Here is a 22,697-nt window from a genome sequence, read left to right as displayed (position 1 = left end):
GTGTCCCTACTGAGGATGAATCATGCATCATATGATTTTTCAGGCAGAAGTTTCCAAGCAAAATCGAAACAGAAATTTTCTTGGGAAAGTCCCTTCTCTCCCCTTCACCTCCTTACCCCCCCCCCTTCTTTTGCATACTTTCCTTTTGATATTGCTTTCAGTGTAAATATTTCCTGCCTTGGGCACAAATTTCATCCATCTGTGATAAGGAGGAATTATTAACCAAAAGAATCTCTTGCTCTACAGAAATGTTATATGTTGCAAAGTATATGTTTCTCTTTTTCTCCCTTTTTCTTCCCCCAGAGTTTACGAACCATATTTATGTATAGGTAGTCCTTGACTTACAATGGTTCATTTAGTGACCATTCAAAGTTACAACAGCACTGAAAAAAGGAACTTAGGACTGTTTTTCACAGTTGCAATATTTGAAGCATCCCCATGCTCATGTGATCAAAATGCAAATGCTTGACAGACTCATGACCGTTGCAGTGTCCCAGGGACATGTGCTCCTCTTTTTGCAACCTTCTGTCAATGGGGAAGCCACATTCACTTAACAACCAGGTTACCAACTTATCGATCACAGTGACTCACTTAACAACTGTAGCAAGAAATGTTGTAAAATGGGACAAAACTCACTTAACAAATGCTCACTCAACAACATACCATAAATTTTGGGCTCAATTGTGGTCCTAAGTCGAGGACTACCTGTACTTAATAAGACATCCAAGAAAGGGCTGGAATTGGAGATGAACAAAAGCATGAGCACAGATAAGCTCTGCTTAAGATATTGAAAAGATGACTGAGTTCCCAGCAGTAATGAAATAGATCAGTGATGGCGAACCTATGGGTACGTGTGCCACAGGTGGCACGCGGAGCCATTTGTCAGGGCACGCGACCGCGTGCTGGCCAGCTGAGTTCATCATTTTTAAAAGCCATTTTTCACCCTCCCCAGGCTCCAGAGGCTTTATAGGAGCCTGGGGAGGGTGAAAAGAGCCCCCCGCCCCCATTCCAAAGGCATCAGGGAAGCCTACGGATGGTCCATGAAGCCTTCGGAATGCTTAAAACGACCCTCCGAACAAACCGGAAGTCACTTCCGGTTTGCTCGGAGGGTCATTTTAAGCGTTCCGAAGGCTTCAGGGAAGCCTTCGGATGATCCCTGAAGCCTCCAGAGGGCCTCTGGGGGGGCAGAGGAGGCTCTTTTCGCCCTCCCCAGGCTCCTATAAAGCCTCTGGAGCCTGGGGAGGGCAAAAAAAGCATGTAAAAATGGGGGTAGCGCCTGTTGTGCGCACATGCGCACTGGGGGGGTCGCGCACTGCATTATGGTTGCAGCACGCCCGCACACGACCCCTCTACGCTCCCCCCACTTGTGGCACGTGAGCCAAAAAAGGTTCGCCATCGCTGAAATAGATGTTTGGATTTATTTTTACATTAATGGTATCCAAACCACCCTGAAGAGAGTAGAAGAGTAAAAACCTAGAGAGTAAAAGCTACTCAGGACAAGTATAAATGCCCAAAAGAACTTGGCAAGTAGGGTCCCTTTTCTGGAAAGCTCGCATGTGATACCTCCTTGTGCTTATCTGAAAAAATTTCTGCCTGGTTGCCCCTGGAAATCAGTCAGTTCAGCTTCAGAGATTTGTTTAGCAAATATTTGCTCTTTGGTTTTATCTGCCCTTCGATATCTTCCCAGGTCATACTGTGGTAGTCAGCATTTCTAAGCCAATGACTCACCTACTTTTTAGGCTGCTCTTCAGGTGTTCTTCCTTTGCTCCCCCCTCTATCTACAGCTCTGCAAACTTTGGAGATCAGGCTGACACAGTTGACTTGTGGGTATGAAGGGCCACTTCAACTACTTATGGAAATAGTGAGATTCACATCTATATTGTTCTCATTCAGAACTGTTGTCCACTAAGAAATGGTGTCAGAAGGGTTTGAACTTCAAAACTGTTGTCCACTCAAATTTAGGTACAGGTACAGCTAGTCCTTGACTTACAACAGTTCGCTTAGTGACTATTACAACGGCCCTGAAAAATGTGACATGACCTTTTTTCACAGTTGCAACCTTTGCAGCATGCCTATGATCACGTGATCAAATTTCAGATGCTTGGCAGCTGATTCATATTTATGACCATTGCTGTGTCCCAAGGTCACGTGATCACCTTTTCCAACCTTTTGACAAGCAAACCCAATGTGGAAGCCACATTCTCTTAACAACTAAGGTTAATGGATTTCCACCTGCAGTGATTCACTTAACAACCGTGGCAAGAAAAGTTGTAAAACGGGGCAAAAGTCACTTAACATAAATGTTGGGCTTCATTGTGGTTGTAAATTGAGAACTACCTGTGGTGAATTCATTTGGGAAGTCTTCGTTTATTTCAAAGAATTAAGGCCACCCCACTGCAGGATCTATCTGTAGATTTGGAATATGGTAAGTATGGAATATTTACCATGCGCTGAGAGGTTCAGAAGCAGACATCCACACATTCCTTGGCCCAAAAGTGCTGCTAGAATTGGATTTCTGAAGGAAATCACCATCCTGAGATTTAATATTCATATAAACCTGTCAAGCGATTCGCTTCAGAACACATCACATGCATTATTCAATCATTCTCCAATAAAACTGTGCATTTACTTACAAAAAAAATATCTAAAAAAGTCTTTGATCTTCAAACTAGGCATAATTAATGTCTTGAATTCACAGCCACAATGTTCAGAAACGTTAGCTGACCAAACAGCTTTATACAAAAGCTGCGAGAATGAAGTTAGAGGATTTTATACAAAAGTCAGAGCTAACATTAATGGTATCCAATATGCCAGGGCTGTCAAACTCACGGCCCATGGGCCAGACGCGCCACACACTGGCCACGCCCACACCCGGTTTAGCAAAGGAGGGGGGAAAGTTGTGATACGTCACGTGACAACACCATGACGATGTGAGTTTGACACCCTTTGAATAACAAATGTTTGGGAAAGACAACAGTGGGACAGAGGTGAGGTCTTTTTTACCTTCCTAGAACTATCAGTTAGGTATAGTAAGAAATGAAAATGATCAATTAAAGGGCATAATCAAGGCTCTTACTATGCTCATGGGCAGATTCTACAAAACTAAATGTTTTATTTTAAAATCCAGTTTAGTTATCTGCACAAAATTCCTTCCTAAGTACAGACGGAACATTCCCTATGATTGAGAACTGTTCTCTATTACAATTTTTCCTAACCTTTGAATATGTTGGACATCATCATGGCCATTCAAAAAGGTTTTTTTTAAAAAAAATCCCATCTTACTTTATATATAGCTCAAGTGTGAAACATATTAATATGGCTTCCTCCTCCTATTTTTCTGACAACAAAGTTAAGTCCATTAAATGAAAGCTGAAATCCAACATGTCTAGAAAAGAACAGGTAGGGCAGAATAGTTTTATCACATGGTTAGAGGTTCCAACTGAAATTGGGCTAGATTAATTTAAATTGGAATTGCATAATATAATAATTCTTGTATATTATTATTTAGAGTTTTAATCCCACTTTATTACTTTATAAGAAAAGGTGGTAAATGTACCTTAATACTCCTCCATCCTCCAACTTTTCTCACAACAACAACTCTGTGAGGTGGGCTGACTGAGAGACTGTGATTGGCCAATAATCACCCAGCTGGCTTTCATGCCTAAAGTGAGACTAGAACTCACCATCCTCTGGTTTCTAGGCCAGCATCCTAACTACTACACCAAACAGCTTTCTATGTTAACCAGCAGGAATAGGAAATATAACTACTCCTCGACTTATGACCATAATTTAGCCCAAAATTTCTGTTGCTAAATAAGATGTTTGTTAAGTGAGTTTTGTCCCGTTTTATGAATTTTCTTGCTAAGTTTTTTTGTTAAGTTAGTAACCTGGTTGTTAAGTGAATCTGGCTTCCCCATTGACTTTGCTTGTCAGAAGGTTGTAAAAGAGGATCACATGACCACGGGACACTGCAACCGTCATAAATATGAGCCACTTGCTATGCATCCATATTTTGATCATATGACCATGGGGATATTGCAATGGTCGTAAGTGTAAAAAACAGTAATTTGTCACTTTTATCAGTGTCATTGTAACTTCAAATGGTCACTAAATGAACAGTTGTAAGTCGAGGACTACCTGTAAATGCATTGGATTGGTTTATTAGTATTGGAATGGAAATCCCAAGCAGTTATTGTCACATACGCTTATATTAGAAAAGTCAATTGAAAAATAAGGAATGGTTCTCAAGATGTAAAAAGTGAAGATGTGGTTTATGCTTGCACAGTCTGACATTTTTGTTCCTGATTCTGCATTGGCTGTGGATACCTGCATTGTAATAATAAGTAAGTCTCCTTTTCAATATCATTTTATTCTTGGCCCTTTTCCCCCTTAGATTCTTGGCTTGGCCTTTTTGCTTCTGGATCAGAAACCACTCACTATGCCATCATTTTGTGAGTGGAGGTTATTATTTCGAAATGACCTGACATCATGGGACAGTAACATTTTTTGTTTGAAAGTGTAAGACCCTATTATGTAACTCTTCTGCTTGTGTTTGTACTGGATTTTCCATTGTAGCAGATTTCTACTGGAAAAATAAAAAAGTCGGTGTTGACATGCGCCATTCAAAGAAATACTTTACTGAAGCTGTCTACTGCACTTTCAGATCCAGAGCTACCAAGTCATGCTGCTGGACTTCCCCAAAATGATTAATTCGCTCGCACAAAAGGCAGAATGTTGAGTTGGATTCTGTGGATGAAGGCAACCTCTGTGTCCCAAGTTGACCTTCTCAAGAGCTGCACTCTTGGTATCCATCCGATGTTCTTGCAGATTGTTACCAGATACTAAAACAGGCTGTTCTGCTACATTTTCCAGAGCTGCCCACAAGCTCATGGAACAATCAGAGTGTTGTCTAATGTCTAGCTTGCAATTTGAAATGGATGGGTTGTGTTGATGAAAGTAGTAGCCACGGCCATAAAAGCATCTCTTAATACAGCAAAGCCTAAATGTTGTGTAAAGAGTGAAATTAAAAATAAATACTTAATAACACAAACAATGAATGTATATTGTTTTAAACTGATAATGCTATAGACTAGACCCGTGATGGCAAACCTGTTACACACTAGCTTCAACTATAGTGGTTTCCATCAAGGTCCTCTGTTCCGGCGGGAACAGAGGTTTAATCTCATTGGTCGAAGGGTATGACAGGTCCCTATAAAAGGGCTGCTGTCAGACTCATCCTTCGTTGGATTGTTGTCACTTGTTGCATTTAATAAAGAGCTGTTGTTACCATTAGCTTGTGTGTGCCTATCCATTACCCAATCTAACACTGGTGACAAAGGCGGGATTGGAAAGCAACTAGGCAAACCAAAAAGAGCGTAGCAATCCAGCCCGGAGCTCAGCGTGGCTTCGAGCAGCCATTTTTGAGCAGCAAACTCAAACCGCCCTCAGGACACAAAATGGCCATGCATGCCCCACCGACTCCGTATGACCCAGTCACCGAGTACTGTAACTCATATATGCTACGGTTTGACTGCTTCCTCGTGGGCCTTTCTAAAGGCCGCAAGAAGAACATGTTCCTCTGTTACTGTGGACAAGAAGTGTTCAAAACTGCCAAAGACCTGTCAGAACCAATGCCGCTACAATTGGTTGCATGGTCTGTGCTCCAGCAGATGCTAAGGACCCACTACGCTCCCAAGCCGTCTAAGCATGTTCGCCGGCATGAATTTAACATTCGCAACCAGAGGGAAGGCAAATCAATCAATGAGTACATTGCAGCGCTACGAAAGGCCGCAGTGTACTGCGAGTTCTGAGATCTAGACGAACTCATTCTTGACCGCATAATTTGCAGTGTGCGGGACATTAATTTACAGAGGAGGTAACTTGCCAAGTCTAACTTCATCTACCAATTTCCTTGGACAAGGCCAGGGCGTAAGAATCGGCCGTCAAGTCCACAGAGACACTGCAGAGTCAAAACACTCCGCAAGACGCGAGGAAGAATACACTCGTTCACCGCGAAGCTGCAGAGGCCGAGAGCTCTGAAGGTGAAGAAGATGACAGCTTCCGCATGCGCAGTAGCTGCACCAAGCTGGCGCGCAAATTCGAACAAAGATTCCTGATTTGGGCTAGCTGTGGAGGAGACCATGCCCGATCGGCTTACCGTTTCCACAACGTTACCTGCCAGCGCTGCGAGCGAAAGGGGCACATCTCCAAGGTGTGCAGAAGCGAGCACTCCACAACGACCTGGCAGCCAAGAAACCGAGATAACCGCCAGCAGAGGCCCAACCAAGGAACATGGCAGAAGCCACCATGGCACTCAGAGGGCGATGCCAGAGTCACCTACCACACCTCAATCGGCCAAGTCCGCACTAGGCGGCCAAAAAAGCTGAAGGTCACAGTCCTCATTGAGGTCTCTCCATGCGAGATGGAGATCGAGACGGGGTCATCACTGACTATCATGCCGTGGTCTACGCTCAAGCGGGAGATCCCTAGCCTGAAGAAGCAGCAACTACGTGCCCCTGACATCCGCCTTCGCGATTACCAGGGGAACCAAGTCCCCGTTGTGGGCCAGGGCACCTTCCGGGTGCAATTCAAGAAATACAGCCGCCAACTCCCAGTGACGGTAGTCAGCGGCGACCTGCAGAGCCTCCTGGGGCTTGACTGGTTCGAAGCCCTAGGCCTAGGAGTGACCGGTATCAACGCCTTCAAAGACAAAAGCGCTGAAGCGATTTTTAAGGAGTCCGAGGACGTTGGGTTGAATTCCTAGGGTACCTAATCGATGGCTCTGGGATTCATCTGACCTTGAAAAAAATTAAAGCAGGACGCCCCTACACCTCGCAATCAAACCGAGCTACAGGCATTCCTTGGGCTCCTTAATTTCTACAGCATCTTTCTTAAACAGAAAGCCACCATTGCTGAGCCCTTACACTGTCTCCTGGCTAAGAACGCAAAGTGGTCATGGGGCAGAGCTGAAGCCACCGCATTTGCCATGGTAAAAAGACTTCTCTCGGCGGACACTTTCCTGGTGCAGTACAACCAGACCCTGCCACTGGTGTTGACCTGTGATGCTTTACCGTTTGGCGTCAGAGCGGTCCTCAGCCACTGCATGCCCAAGGGAACTGAGGCTCCAATAGCCTTTTACTCTAGGACCTTGTCCGCTGCTGAAAGGAACTACAGCCAGCTGGACCATGAAGTTTTGGCTGCAGAGGTCGGAGTAAAAAGGTTCCATGAGTATCTATACGGCCGTGATTTCGAACTCATTACGGATCACAAACTGCTACTGGGCTTACTGGCTGGGGAACGTCCTACCCATGTGTCATTATCAACATGGATGACCAGGTGGATCATCTTCCTTGCTGCCTACTCCTACCGTCTCATCCACTGACCAGGCTCCACTTTGGGGCAAGCCGACACCTTGGGCCGCTGCCCGCTGCCCGCTGCCCAAACTTCTTGCTGACCCTACCCCCAAGATGCCAGTCCTTGTCATTGACTGCCTAGAGACTGATCCTGTCAGGGGAAAAATTTCACCCTGAACTAGTGAGGCTTTGATCGCGGCTTTTCCAAACAGCATTTTCTTTAAGAAGTGAAAATGAAGTCCAATAACAAGTTCTAATTAAAAATAAAACTTTAATACAAAAATAATAAAATAGAAAATAAAACAAATCTATCTAATTGTTACATTTTGGCAAGAGCAGTTTGTCTACCAGCTTCCTGGCAGACGGACAAAGATCAAAAGAGAAAGAAGTCTCTGGAATGTGTGATGTAATAAACATGTTAAGCATGCGCAATAAATCATTGTCAGATAAGGCTTATGACCTGCGCAGTAACTCTTTCAGTAACTATTCAGTTCAGTTCTACTAGCAAACATTTAACGCAGTGACAGATCCTGTCTTGCCAGTGACGTTGCCAGTCACTCTGCAAAGACTCCACCATCAAACAAATTTTGAACTGGGTGTGGAGGGGGTGGCCCAAGGGGCCTGTTGGGTCTGAATTCAAAATGTACCATTGTAAACGTGATGAGTTATCTATTGTAAATGGCTGTTTGCTGTGGGGGCACCAGGTCATTGTTCCACCCAAACTGCACATTGCAGTATTAGAGGCTTTACACGTAGGGCATCCTGGAATTGCCAGGATGAAGTCTTTGGCTAGGAGTTATGTGTGGTGGCCTAACATGGACAGGGAGATCGAAGAATGGGTGGCTACCTGGACACCATGCCAGGAGTCCAGACCAGCTCTCCCAGAGGCGCCCTCTAAGGAGTGGGAGCGACCTCAAGCATCGTGGTCTAGGGTACACATTGATTTTGCTGGCCCAGTTCCTGGCCAGACTTTCCTTGTAGTTGTGGATGCCTACTCAAAATGGCTAGAGGTAGTCCTGATGACCTCCACTACGGCAGAGGCGGTCATCAAGGTACTACGGAGACTTTTCTCCACACACGGCCTGCCCGACATCTTGGTCTCTGACAATGGGTCCCAATTCAGGGCCATGCAGTTCGAGACCTTTTAGCAGCACAGGGAATCAGACATGCCCTGGTTGCGCCATTCCATCCGGCCTCCAATGGTCAGGCGGAGAGAATGATGAGATCTGCAAAAGAGGCCCTCTCTAGGATGGGCTCGGGAGATTGACAAACAAGGGTTGACCACTATTTGCTAATTCAGCACATCACACCCAGTGCCACTACAGGGAGAAGCCCCTCCGAGCTTCTCATGAGTTGCCGGTTAAGGTCCCACTTAGACCGGCTACACCCAAACTATTCTGCCGCATCCCCCCCTGACTCCACAAGCAAAATTCGGAACTTTAGCATAGGGGATTCAGTTTACGCCCACAACTACACCGGGGGAACTCTGTGGATTCCTGCCACAGTGATAGGTATCACCGGGCCTCGCTCTTATCTCGTAGAGCTCGAGGATGATTGGAATTGGAGAAGGCATGTTGACCAACTGTGTGGCCGCCTCTCCAACTCCACTCTTAGACAACCAGAGGTAACTCCTGCACGAGTTAGCCAAAGCCCTACCCAAAGGGAGCAATACGCCACTCCTTCCACAGGCAGCTCAAGCCCGAGGGTACCAGGGAACTTATCTGGTTGAGTTGCAGGCCTGCAGTGAGCTCCGAGCGAACCAGCTCTAGAAGCTCCAACCACGGCCTGTGAAAGGTTCCAGGAGCTTCCACCAAGCGGAGCTGCGGAGCAAACAGGTCCGTCCGACCTGCTCAAAGAACGCCCTCCAACTGAACTGCGCAGGTCAGGCAGAGCTACTCAAAAGCCCACCTACCTGCGTGTCTACGTGATTGGTAGGATTGTTCCATCTAAGGGGGAGGGGTGTTACATACTAGCTTCAACTATAGTGGTTTCCACCAAGATCCTCTGTTCCGGCGGGAACAGAGGTTTAATCTCATTGATCGAAGGGTCTGACAGCTCCCTATAAAAGGGCTGCTGTCAGACTCAACCTTCGCTGGATTGTTCTCACTTGTTGCATTTAATAAAGAGCTATTGTTACTGTTAGCCTGTGTGTGCCTATTCATTACCCGATCTAACAGAACCTATGGCATGCATACCACAGATGGCATGTGGAGCCATATCTGTTCGCACACAAGTCCTCAGTACCAGTGCGCATGTGCGTGCTAGCCAGCTGATTTTTGGGTTTCCGGGGAAGGCCATTTTTGCCCTCCCCAAGCTTCAGGAAAGCCTCTGGAGGCTGGGGAGGGGGAAAAAGGGCCCAACTGGAAGTTTGGGAACGATCCATTTCTGGAGGGTTTCCGGAGGGTCTGAGGAGGCCATTTTTGCTCACCCAGGTTTCAGAAAAGCCTTAGGAGCTTGGGGAGGGTGAAAAATGGGCCAACCAGAAGTTCAGAAACAAACTTCTGGTTGGCCCATTGGGCCTCTTTTTCACCCTCCCCATGCTCCGGTTTTCCTGAAGCCTGGGGAGGGTGAAAACTTCTCCCGCTATACTGGGGTTGGTGGGGCGCATTGCATTGTGGGGTGCATTCATGATTTTGGCACACCTTTACAAAAATGTTCGCCATTACTGGACTAGACCAAGGTCTCCAACCTTGGGAACTTTAAGCCTGATGGACTTCAAATCCCAGAATTCCCCAGCCAGTGGCTGGGGAATTCCTGGACTTGAAGTCCCCAGGCTTAAAGTTCCCAAGGTTGGAGACCTCTGGACTAGACTATTAGTATGGAAGTAGCCTTAGGCAAACCAGTCTAACTTCCCACTGCAAGCATTGACATACATCTCATTGAACATCTAATGGGCAATGTAATCAAGAATAGAGATCCAAACCAGAAATTCCTTGTGATTTTTATTAATCCACTATAAATTCTGTCTACAACAACAGAGCCAACAGTAATGGCTCACAATGCATAATTATCCACCTTTAGTAAATAGGAATAGGATTGGAAATGAGACCTGGATTTTTTTTCTGGTTGATTCAGTGGAAAGCTTTGTTGATCGGATGGACAGATTATCTTGGAAATGTTACTCAAATCATGTTCATAATTTAACCTTTTTTCTAGCAGCACTATCACACAATCACACTATCTACACTGCAATTTTACCATTTTTCAACATTTCTCAGAGCACTCGTTGCTTACTTTTCAGCAACTTTTCTCATACAGTAACATTTCTATCCTTGGTTTCAATTCCAGCCTTTAATCTATCACTATCATTCCATGCCAATGTACCAGTTTGAGCATTTCCTTATTTCAGTGTCATCCTTTCATGCTGCGGGAGACTTCTCATTTAGCCCTTTTCATCCACATCCAGAACAATTTTTCTTTTCATCAAAATCATTATATCTTTTACTTGACTCCTTTAATATTTTTCACAAAATATTTATTAGATGTATACTGACGAAATGACTCCAGGTACCTAGCAAAAGAGGATTAAAACAAGTTAAAAAAAAACAACTTGTTGGCATCTTGGAAGTCTTCTAGTCCAACCCCCTGCTCAGTCAAGAAACCGTATACCATTTCAGACAAAGTGTTGTCCAATCTCTTCTTTAAAACTTCCAGTCTTGGAGCACTCATAACTTCTGTAAACAAGTTGTTCCACTGATTGTTATAACTGTCAGGAAATTTCTTAGTTCCAGGTTGATTCTCTCCTTGATTAGTTTCCATCTATTGCCTAAAATGATATTCCAGTGGGGAAAAAATCAAGTAACTTTCCCATCAAAGAAAGAATATACCATTCCCCACAGTCCAATCCATTGAAAGGGATTGAGGGGAATTATCTTCTTTCTTGGAAAAGCCTTTTAAGGTGACCTCTTTAGTGTGCAATTACTATGCCTCTTTCAGAAACTTTTATGAAGCTCTTCAGATGAACAGCTACCTGTATTTCTACTTTTTTCCCCCTTCATTTCCTTACTTCAGCAAATTTATTGAAGACCAGAATAGTGGCACAATTTGGAGAAGGCAAAAAAGAAAATGCAGTGTAGAGACACCATAGATCTTCTAGATGTTCTGTTGGATTAGAAGATCTCCAATGTCCTTCCAACTGTTATTCTGTACAGTATTCCGTGTTCTTGGAAAATGTGAATGTCTTATGGTTGCCTTGCCTATCTCACCGCTTCCCCTTTTCAAAAACACACATCATTCTTTTTTTAAAAAGTTTTTTATTTTTAAACAAACAAAGACAAACAAAACATGAAACATAAAACCCTCATCAATTACATATAGCATGTCGTTAGGCTACTAGAGGTTAAGCTAAAGGAAGAACAAGTCAAAGAAACCATGATAGCTTGGGGGGAAAATTTTGGACATGAGATTTAATTAGAGAAATGGCAGAAATTGTGGTCTCAAAATTATAAAATGACAATGTCAATAGCATACAAGGAAATTTTGTATAAGATGTTTTACAGGTGGCACCTACCCTCAACGAGAATAGCAAGAATGTTCAAGAACAAGTCGGAAAAGTGTTCGAAATGCCATCAGACACCGGGCTCGTATCACCATATGTGCTGGACTTGCATAGAAGCTAAAAGATAACTGGACTAAAATCCACACGTGGTTTGAGAAAATGATACAAAAACACATAGACCTTAAACCAGATATTTTTTTAATTGGGAATTATACCAGAAACATATAACAAAGATTTGAAATATTTGATTGTAAATGTTTTAACAGCAGCTAGAATTGTATTTGCAAAAAATTAGAAAAATGAGAACATACCAACGCAGGAGGAAGTTATTCAAAAAATAATGGAATCTGCTGAAATGAGTAAATTGACATTTGAAATTAGAGAATAAGAAGATGTACAATTTTATATGGGACTTGTTTTATTAGTGAGACTTGTTTTATCAGTGGCTAGATAAAAAAATACGGAAATGAAAAATGTTGGAGAAGTTTTTCATATTGTAAGAATAATAGAATAAGATAGGTGATTCTATAAAGACATATTATTATTAAATAGACAAATAAGGATGCAATGGAATATTGGTATATATGTGAATCTAGTTTCTAGAATATTTGTTTAAAATGAAGGAATATCAATCATAACTGAACAATATGATGTACAAAGATAATAATGTATCTTATGTATGCTTGATGGATAATCTGTGATCTTATATACAATTGAAAGTGGTGATGCAAAAACACACATCATTCTTATTTTATACTCCTGGGAAAGAGTGCTGAGGTGAAAAGAGAAATTTGAATTCCTTATTCTGGAGTTAAAGGGGGAAAAAAACATTGAAAGTTCTTGCCTTTTATTTTGAGAAAGAGAAATTCCTATAGCAATGAGTAGGTGAGGAGGAAATATTTAACTTTCTTAGTTCTATGCAGAATAACGTTCATTGGAATATTTTGCACTTTCTTGGAAATTAAAATTGTCATCATCATCCTGGCTGGTTCGATCTTGCTGGGTTGGCAACAGGGTGAAATTCCAATTTTTTTAAAACCAGTTCTGTGTGGTAATACCAGTACCAGGCTTGGTGGGCGTGGCAGGGGAAGGATACTGCAAAATCTCCATTCACATCCCACTCCAGGATACTACAAAATCTCCATTCCCACCCCATTCCAGGGGAAAGATATTCCAAAATCTCCATTCCCACTCCACTCCAGAGGAAGGATATTGCAAAATCTCCATTCCCACCCCAGTCCAGGAGAAAGACATTGCAAAAACTCCATTCCCACCCCACTCTGGGGCCAGTCTGAGGTGGCATTTGCTGGTTCTCTGAACTACTCAAATTTTCCACTACTGGAACCTGCCAGAACCTGAAGAATTTCACCCCTGGCTGACACACTTTTAAGTTTCTTTGGTTAAATCAGTGTTGCCCAACCTTGCAAATGTTAAGATGTGTGGACTTCAACTCCAAGAATTCCCCAGCCAACATACTGGCTGGGGAATTCTTGGCATTTTGGAAGCCCACATATCTTAAAATCCCAAGGTTGGGAAACCTCAGTCTAAGAAGAGGTGAGCCCTTGGCTGCATCTAAATACTTTGAATTGGAGTAGGGCTTTGCTGGCTTGGAATTTATGGGTGTTTAAGTCCACACACCTTAGATACAAATTAACAGAGTTGGAAGGACCCTCGTAGGTCACCTAGTCCAACCCCCCACCCAGCAGATCCTACACCGTTTTTGACAGATGACAGTCCAGTCTCTTCTTGAAAGCTTCCAGTGATAAATCTCCCACAATCTCCGAAGGCAAGCTGTTCCACAGGTGGATTTTTCTCACTGTCAGAAACTTTCTCCTTATTTCCAGGCTGAATCTCTCATTGTTCAGTTTCCATCCATCATTCCTTGTCTGGCCTTCGGGTGCCTTGGAAAATAGCCTGACCCCTTCGTCTCTGTGGCAACTCTTTGAAGGGGGGGGGGGGGTTGGACTAGATGATCTACAAGGTCCCTTCCAATTCTGTTAACCTGTATCTATATCTGGCTCTTCGCCCACGTTTTGGGCCAAGGTTAAGTGATTGCATTGGGTGAACTCGGATTTTTTTTCCCGCCCCGTCCCAATTTTTCACATAAGGGCTGGAATGCGAACGGGGCTTAAATTCGTGATCTTTGAATCACGCCGATGACAGTCCTCCCATCCAGCCGCCGGTGGTCCTTTCCCGCTTTTTTCCAATGGGAGGAGAACGATCCCGATGCTATCCCTGCCCGGCTTCGGCGACACTTTCCATGGGGGCTGGAATCTACTTCTGCACCTCCGAGGGATCGATCCAGAGAGCTCCAAGAGGCCATAATAAAAGCCCAGGAATTTATCAGCAACTCGATTCAGTTTTCGCTTTCGTTTCTGGGCTGGCGGCTGCTTTCCATTTCCTGTCAGCCAAAAGGAAAAGGGCGGGAACCGCGCTTTTTTTGCCGAGCTGAGTCCGTTATGGGGATCTTTCAAGGCCCAAATCGCCGCCCCGGAAAAGAAGTTTGAGGAAACAAGTCACTTGGTCTAAGCCGTCCCCGCCTTTCGAACAGCCAACGCAACAACTTGCGGAGTCATTTCTCTCTTGTTTTGGGGGTTCCGGAAGGTTTGCTGAGGTCCCCCCGTTGTCACCTTCCCTTTCCAACCCTCGGCTGATAGAAAGCTCCCTGTAAAGGTAAAGAGTTCTTGAATGTACTCGTGAACGCCAAAGGGTGGAGAAAATGATCGGGATCTCCTTTATTGCAGTACTTTCTCTGCCGACAAGGGATACCGTCCTGCCCGCGAATTTAATCTCATTTCACTCGGCGGGGACGCGAGAAACCATAGTTGGTTGATCCAGCCCGGGCAACCCCCAAGCTAGATATTTTGATCATGAGTTAGTGTGAGTTGCTGAGCTAATTTTGGTTTATTCAATAAACGGGGATAATAAGCGAAAAGCTTAGTGCTCAAAGCAGCAAAAGTGCCCTAGCCTAGCTGAAAATGAATAAGGGAGTGGGTTAAAAAAAAAGTCAAAATAGCAGGAGAAATTCAGTACAGACAGTCCTCAATTTACAACAGTTCCTTTAGGGACTGTTCAAAGTTACATCACCGAGAAGAGTGACTTAACGACTGTTTTCCACACTTACAACCATTGTAGCATCTCCCATTTGATTACATAATTTACATTGCGATGCTTGACAACTGTCTCACATTTATGACCATTGGCAGTGTCCAGGAGTCATTTAATCGCCTTTTGTGACTTTCCTGACAAGCAGTCAGTGGGGAAACCAAATTCACGTAACAACCGTATTATTAATTTAACAACTGCAGTGATTCACTTAGGAAATGTGGCAAGAAAAGTCCTAAAATGGGGCAAAAGTCACTTAACAAATTTCTCACGGAACGGCATAAATTATAGCCACCATTGTGGTTGTAAGTCAAGGACTAGCTGTATAATCCTCTTATTTGGGTCTTCACCTCTTTTTTTTTCCTTCTTCACTTTAGCAGCAATAACGATGGACCAGTTGAAAAATGATTCCATTGCTGGAACCAGTGATAAAAATCCAAAAGTAAGAGTTCTTGCTTCTTCTGAATTGATTGCTGTTCTCATAGTCTGCGTGTGGTGAGGTGTGCTTTTCATGGGCATGTCTTGCCTTGCCTTTCGTTGCTCTCTTCTTGATTCCAAGCCTGTTGCTGAAACTTTTTCAGGCTGTGGACATGTTAACTTTTATCATTCCTATTATAGACACAACTGTGGGATCACGGCCCACTTCCTTGGCTTTCTAAGATGGCAATGTTTAATAGAGAGGTCCTAGTTGTTCTGCTTATCTATTGGAAGGGCAGAAAAAAATGGAGATAGGCATTTCCTTAGATAACCAGGTCCTGTGCCAGTGATAGCTAACCATTTTGTGCTCATGTGCTGAAAGTGCGCCCGCACCCATAATGCAATGCCACTTGTGCACCCCGCACACCTGTGCATGCATGTGCGATCCCATACACTTTCCCGCACCCCCATGCATGCATGCGCAACTCCCCCTGCCCCCCGCACATGCGTGCGTGTCTCCTGCATGCGCTGCAGAGACCCAAAAATCAGCTGGCTGAAGGGAGGTGCCTGCGCAGTGGAGCTGAGCTGGAGCGATGGCTCACTTTCCCCCAGAGAGGGCTCCACGTGCCACCCTGGCACGTGCCATAGGTTAGCCATCACAACCCTATGCCATACGGAGCTTTATTGATGACAACCAGCACTTGAAAGGCAGATGGAAACCAACTGGCAGCGAACGCAGCACATCTGGCAGCAGTGACACAGTGGTTAGAGTACAGTACTGAGGCTATTTCTGCTGACTGCCGGCTCCCTGCAATTTGGCAGTTCAAATTCCACCAGGCTCAAGGTTGATTCAGCCTTCCATCTGTCTGAGGGCAGTAAAATGAGGACCCAGATAGTTGAGGGCAATATGCTGATTCTGTAAACCACTTAGAGAGGGCTGGAAAGCACCAAAAAGTGGTATATAAGTCTAAGTGCTATTGCTATTCCAGTATCAAATGGGGAAGTATTACCACTTAGAGAGGGCTGGAAAGCACCGAAAAGCGGTATATAAGTCTAAGTGCTATTGCTATTCCAGTATCAAATGGGGAAGTATTACCCTAGCCAAGATGGAAAATGAAAACTTCACCAACCTGGGTAATGGGAGGGGGCTAAACACCCACAGCCATGGCTGTAGCTGAACAGCCTCTAGACCCTGGGTCAAATCATACTCTAGTAATAGAAAGTTGGCTGAGTTTGAGTCTATTGTTTTTTGTCCTTAGTCTTTGAGGGCTCCTCCTCAAGTTCTCTGTAGAATACAGTTTGAAAATCCTGGTCCATCCCACAAGTAGCCACTGATCTAGCATTCTATCCAAATTCGGTACAGGGCAGGGCTGTCAAACTCCCGTCCCATGGGCCGGATGCATCACATGCTGGCCATGTCCACATCTGCTTTAGCAAAGAGGAAAAAAGTCCCGATACGTCACGTGATGCTGCCATGATGATGTGAGTTTGACAACCCTGGTATAGAACATCTAATTGCGTTGCTGCTGGCTAAGGGCGCCCTCCTAACTTGGCTTTCACCTGCTCCACAGGAAGAAACACAAATCCCATACAAAATTTTGTTTCACATCCAACTCTGTTACTGCTAGTTAAAGTGCTAGGCACTTTAACTGTTTGCACGGTCTTTTTACTGTTGTTTTAATGAAAAACAGAATAACAAACCAAATGCATTTTCAATCGTTTCCTTTTATTAGATCAAAGAAGAAGTTAACAATGAATATGATTTTCCTGAAAAAAATCCAACAAGTTGCAAGGATGCAAGCGAAGAAAAACGAACATTCCTGGTGACATTAAGTGGAGATGGGAGGAAGCATGAAGTGAGAGGCAGACTTACCGACAGTCTGCTTAGTGCTCTCAAGTCTAGTACATATATTTGTGACTGGATGGAGAGAAAGAAGGGGGAAGAGTTCCACTTAATAGAGAAGAAAGATCCTTTGAATGTCTCTGTCAATATGGGAATGCCTTTACAGTATGTACCTGATCGCTCACAATTTGAATTGAAGAACTACAAGGCAACTAATGAAGTATGGTACCGCGATTATGATGATGTAAAAGAAGAATGTATAGTGTTCTATGTCCATAAAAGTGTTTCTAGAATGAAAAGCATCAGAGCACAGAAACGTAGGTTAATCAAAAACTTCCACCTACTTAGAGAATATTGCATACTTCGTATCTGTGCCCCTAAAGGAGAATCCATAAAAGATGCCCTGTGCAAAGATGGCCGCTTTATGTCATTCCTTAAAGAAGAGAATTGGACGCTGGATGATGGTGCAATAAGCAAAAATATCGATTTTCCAGTTGACAGCTTATCAGATCAGGTTCATTATGAGATTGGGGTGGAGTCTAAGAAAGAGACTGCCAGATATAGTGGTGATCTAAACAAAAAACAGAATGATTCAGATTTCGGGGAGAGACAGCTCAGTACTCTTAAAAAGCCAAAGCCACGGCCGGACTCTGAGCAGGGACAGCTCAGTACTTCTAAAAGACAAGAGCCAAAGCTGGATTGTGAGCAGGGACAGCTCAGTACTTCTGAAAGAAATCAGCAGCAGGACTTTGAATTGCAGATCCTGCACTTGTATCCAAAGCTGAAGGAAGAAAGAGAAAACATTGCCAAATTTTTGAGATGTAAAAAGGCTACACTTGAAGCTCATAAAAGAGACTTTGGCAAGGAGATAAATGACTCTCTTTCATGCAAGTTGGTGAGGACTCTTGTTAACTATATGGATTCAGTTGGATATATAGGGAGGAAAACCTCAGGATTCTTTCGAGGGGCTGGAACTTGCTTTGTTCTCCGCGGTAGATATATATTAACATGTCACCATGTAATAAGGAACATAGTTGGAGAAGGAATTGAAGCAAAGGACTGGGGAAATAAAATTAAGGAGTTAGCCCGTGTAACGTTCTCTTATGAAGAACCTCATCGTATGGAAACATGGTTCTCATTGGAGAACTGGTTTGAAATAGCAGATGAGGCTCTTGATTTTGCTGTGCTGAGATTGGAAGAAAATGGAAGTAAAAGTCATCCTCCACCAGGACTGTTGCATTTAAATTCCCCACCACCATCAAATGGTCCCATTTTTATCATAGGTCACCCAAAAGGAGGAATCAAGTCTATGGAGGTTTGTCTTGTTGTCAGTATACCTGAACGTGATGAGGCAATTGGCGATCATTTGCAGAAACGCCTGAAAATTGAACATTGCATCTGTGTGTGTGGTTACAGGCCAGAGAAATGCATCCATAGGTATAATATTGAGATAGATTCAAGTAATCCTAATATTGTCACTTATGATAGCTGTTTTTTCGAGGGGTCATCGGGTTCACCGGTGTTCAACCAAGATGGGCAGCTTGTTGCTTTGCACGCTGCTGGACTTGCTTATGAAATGAAAAACAAAGACTGCAGCATAATTGAATGGGGCTATTCAATTCACTCAATTATTTTAAAAATTAAATCCACATTTAAATCTTGGCATGATGCTACAATTGCTCCTGATGCAAGGGAAGATAGCTCACATGTGGGTGCATTTGTGAGTGAGGCACGGGAGGAAATGGATTGTAATTAATATTATATTGTTAAAGTTCAGGCCACTTCTCCCAAAAATGAAATTGCTTGAGATCTGCAAAGATTCTGCTTTCTTTGGATTTATAACAGTTTGTGACAGATACAGTACATTTATTTTCAAATATATAGGCTGAACATTGCTGCCACTCTACATTAAATATTTCAACCAATGCTTCAAATTTAGTGTCCATGGCATTTTTAGAGCTCCCGGTAGCATACATTCTTTTGTAGTTGTCTATTTGTACTTCTTTTATGCAAACACTGTCTTATATTATTTGGGAGAGAAGAAGAGTGGAACTAAAGTGAAATCACAGTTATATCCAGTCATTAATGTGGTGATGTAAAGGCTGTCCTTTTTACTATTATTTTGGCAGAACAATGGTTTGGTGATTATAAAAGATACTAGAAAGGTATGTTCCTCACTGCTGAGTCAGGGCATTATCTACCTATCCTTGAATTGGGAGAAAATTGAATTTCCATCTTATTTTACTTCTTGCCTTTGCTTTCAGTCACAGTCAGTTGCAGTGCCGTGCCATGACGTCAGTGCTGGTGAGGCACTGACGTCATCACAATCAGATTTACAAATATTTAAATCCTACAAATTATCTTATCCAATATTTGATTGGCAGCAGTTAACTGGTTATGTTTAAAGTCTCATATCAGCATTCTTTACACATACTGTAGCACACCAAAAAACACATTTAATTGAAAAAAATTGAAGTTATTATGGGTCTTACTTTTACTTATAAATGAAGTCCATCGCCGCTCCTTCTGAACAAAAGCATCTATAACTTGTTGGTAGAATTTTTCATTGTCTTTTAGTTTAAAAGTCTCTCTGTCTCGATGGCAATCACAGCCAGGGAAGAAAGTCGTCCTTGATGTTGTCGGCTGTCACTTACTCTGTTGCCGCTGAGTCACAGGAAGAATAAGCGCCCTCTACTATGAGGCAGGAGAACTGTGTGTCTCCCCTAGTCTGACTTTTTAGGTGTTTTATGATTGCTCAGCACAAAAAACACATTCCACACATAGTTGTTGACAAAAAACACTCCATTTTATATTACATATATCAGCTAAACTATTAAAAATGATCTACAGAGAGACAGCAATACGGTCTCATTACAGATAATGTAAAACAGTTAAGCAGAGTCATCCACGGTGAGGCAGCAGCTAGCTCAGCCACACCACAAGCTCTCGGCTAACTAATTGAACGGTAAATGTGAAAATTCTGTAATTTTAATGCCAAATAATGTAAAACTGGTGAAGTTAAATGGAAAATAACTATGGTACAGATCAGTAGATAAATACAAGCATTTAATTTATTTTTTCCTTTTACATTTTTTTTCTTTTCATGATGAGAGGTGAGGCTGTGCCTCACTTGCCTCACCTGACTGCACGTCACTGGCCAGTTGCTTGCCTTCTCTGCAAGGTAACAGTCTTAGATTTTACAGTGTTGAAGCTGCACTTTGATGGTGTTTGAATAAGGGAAGAAATGCAGCTAAGGATGACTTCAACATTACCCTACTTGTGAGTAAGCGACTGAGACTGAGAAGAAGGCTATTTCAAGAAAGAAAGAAAAAAGATTCTAGGACATGGTGCCATAATTAGGGGCAATTAGGAAAAGACCAGAAGTTACCAGTAAGGCTGCCTAAGACCTTCAGGAAAAAATCGAAATGAGCTGTGACAGTGGAATCTGGAAAGTGGGCAGTGTAAATCATCTGTGTTCCTGACAAAGGGATTGGAAAAGGACTTTAACAGGTTATTCTGGTCAAAGAAACTTTTCCAGTTGGGACAAATTTCACCTGTGAGGGCAGCAAGAGTTTTATTGCAGGATAGATTGTGATGGTGGTGTTTTTAAATGGGAGATACTGGTGTTACTTTTAGTTTACTGGGCTTAACATTGTTTTTAATTGCTTCAAAATTTAATCAGCCCAATCATGAATGACTTCAGATATCTCAAAAATGGAGCCATATGCCACCCTCAGTTGACAAACTGCTTATTCTATACACTAAAGTATTTTGCTCCCTTATTTCAAAACGGTTGATAAATCTGATTAGCCAAATTGTTAAGTGAAGGGGTGGATGGGTTAGATTACTAAAAGTCACAACTTTACTGTCTTGTATTGTTTAATAGTTCTTCAGTGAGAACACTGTAGTCTAGATGTTGAATTGCAGTTCCCAACAATGTTGACATCATTTTGATTATGGGATCTGCAATCAGCATCTATTCTAGAGGGATCGTGTGGTTTCCAAGTTGCTTAGGCCCATGCTACTTACGTATCTAATTGTAATTTCCTAACTTTGATCTTATATTTAATATTTACGACTTATTATTGCCTTATTCTATCATGGTATGTAATCAATAAATGATTTTGGATTCCTCAAGCCATTGCATTGTTTCCATTTCTGTTTCTTGCAACTTAATATTCATAAGAAACTTTAAACCAGGAAACCAATGAGACAGCATTGTGTGTGTATTGTAATTTGCTGCAAATACTAGCTGGTGGCAACAAGATCTATCAAAGTATAGTTTGGGCAAGCATTTGGGTTTAGAAAAATCAAAGACGACAATTTAACATTATTGAATGCAAACATTCCTGTATAAAATTTGAACAGCGAGTAATATAAAGCTTGAATTGATGATGCTAAAAGATTTCAAGAATTGGTGCTGAGGGAAAACACTACAGTGAAAATTCCCAAACTATTATTGGTAAATCGCTATCACGAATGTGCTGCCTTTGATGGATACATGTGAATTCTTGGCAACTCTTGTACGCTCAGGAAGTCTTTGTCATAGATTATCGATTGTTTTTGATGGAGTAGCAGAACTGAGTTGGAGATGGTCATTCATCCTCGTGATTCTTCTCTGCAGGGTTGGGGATTGGGGGGCATGGTTTCATGTTTATACTCCATTGGTGTCGATTTTCGGGAGAGATCAGTCCCTAGGCCGCTCCTGTGTTGAGTGTTGCTATGTTGCCCTATTGCTGTGATGTAAAATCTATGGCACACGTGCCATAGATGGCACGCAGAGGCATAATTGCTGGCATGCCAGCCATCAGCTCCAGTGCACCGGTCAGCTGATTTTTGGTCGTTCGGAGGGCTTGGGAAGGCCATTTTTGCCCTCCGGAAAGCCTCCGGAGGCTGGAGATGGTGAAAAGCAGTTGGGCCTGTTTTTTTTTTCCCTCCCCATGTTCTGGAGGCTTTCCTGAAGCCTGGGGAGGGCGAAAAATGCCCCCAACGGGCCAACTGAAAATTCGGAAATCATCCGTTTTGGCTTCCGGAATGCCTCTGGGGGGGAGGCCATTTTTGCCCTCCCTAGGCTTCAGGAAAGCCTCCGGAGGTTGGGGAGGATGAAAAACAGGCCCAACAGGAACAAACTTTTGGTTGGCTTGTTAGGCCCGTTTTTTACCTCCCCATGTTCCAGAGGCTTTCCTGAAGCCTGGGGAGGGCAAAAACTTCCCCCCGCCATACTGGGGTGGGTGGGATGCATTGAATTTGGGGTGCATGCACAATTTTGGCATGCCTTTAGAAAAAGGATAACTAAACAAAGAGTTTAATTGTAGTCTTTTCAGTCAAGCAGCATCAGAGAGCCCAATCACTACTTGCCATCCAAAGCTTGTTGGAAGAGCAGGTTTTATAAGGTGCTATGAAAGCTCAATGGGTTGGGGCTATATGGAACACAGAGGCATCTACCTGTGTATATACATAGACAGAAATTAAGATGCTGTCT

General features: G+C 43.1%; 1 protein-coding gene across 4 annotated transcripts in view; it reads left to right on the top strand.

Annotated features, from left to right (window-relative positions):
* The first annotated feature begins 13,766 nt into the window (after positions 1 to 13,766).
* Positions 13,767 to 22,697, top strand: part of LOC309384492 (serine protease FAM111A-like) — a 29,158-nt gene continuing 20,227 nt past the window's right edge. The window contains exons 1-3 of one of the 4 annotated variants that reach the window (XR_014174067.1): positions 13,767 to 14,523; positions 15,336 to 15,397; positions 17,106 to 21,141. Coding sequence is in view for 1 of the 4 variants with exons in the window: in XM_081938118.1 (XP_081794244.1) it covers positions 15,344 to 15,397; positions 17,106 to 18,971 (1,920 nt within the window). In the remaining 3 variants the exon portion in view is untranslated. Of the gene's footprint in view, positions 14,524 to 15,332; positions 15,398 to 17,105; positions 21,337 to 22,697 lie in introns of those variants that run through there. The other 3 variants (XR_014174068.1, XR_014174069.1, XM_081938118.1) reach the window with 3 other exon arrangements.

This window comes from Natrix helvetica (genome assembly GCF_964273705.1).
Source record: "Natrix helvetica genome assembly, chromosome: 1".
In the NCBI taxonomy this organism is placed as follows: Eukaryota; Metazoa; Chordata; class Lepidosauria; order Squamata; family Natricidae; genus Natrix; species Natrix helvetica.
The sequence above is the reverse complement of the archived record's forward strand: the minus strand, read 5'-3'. Positions and strand labels throughout refer to the sequence as shown.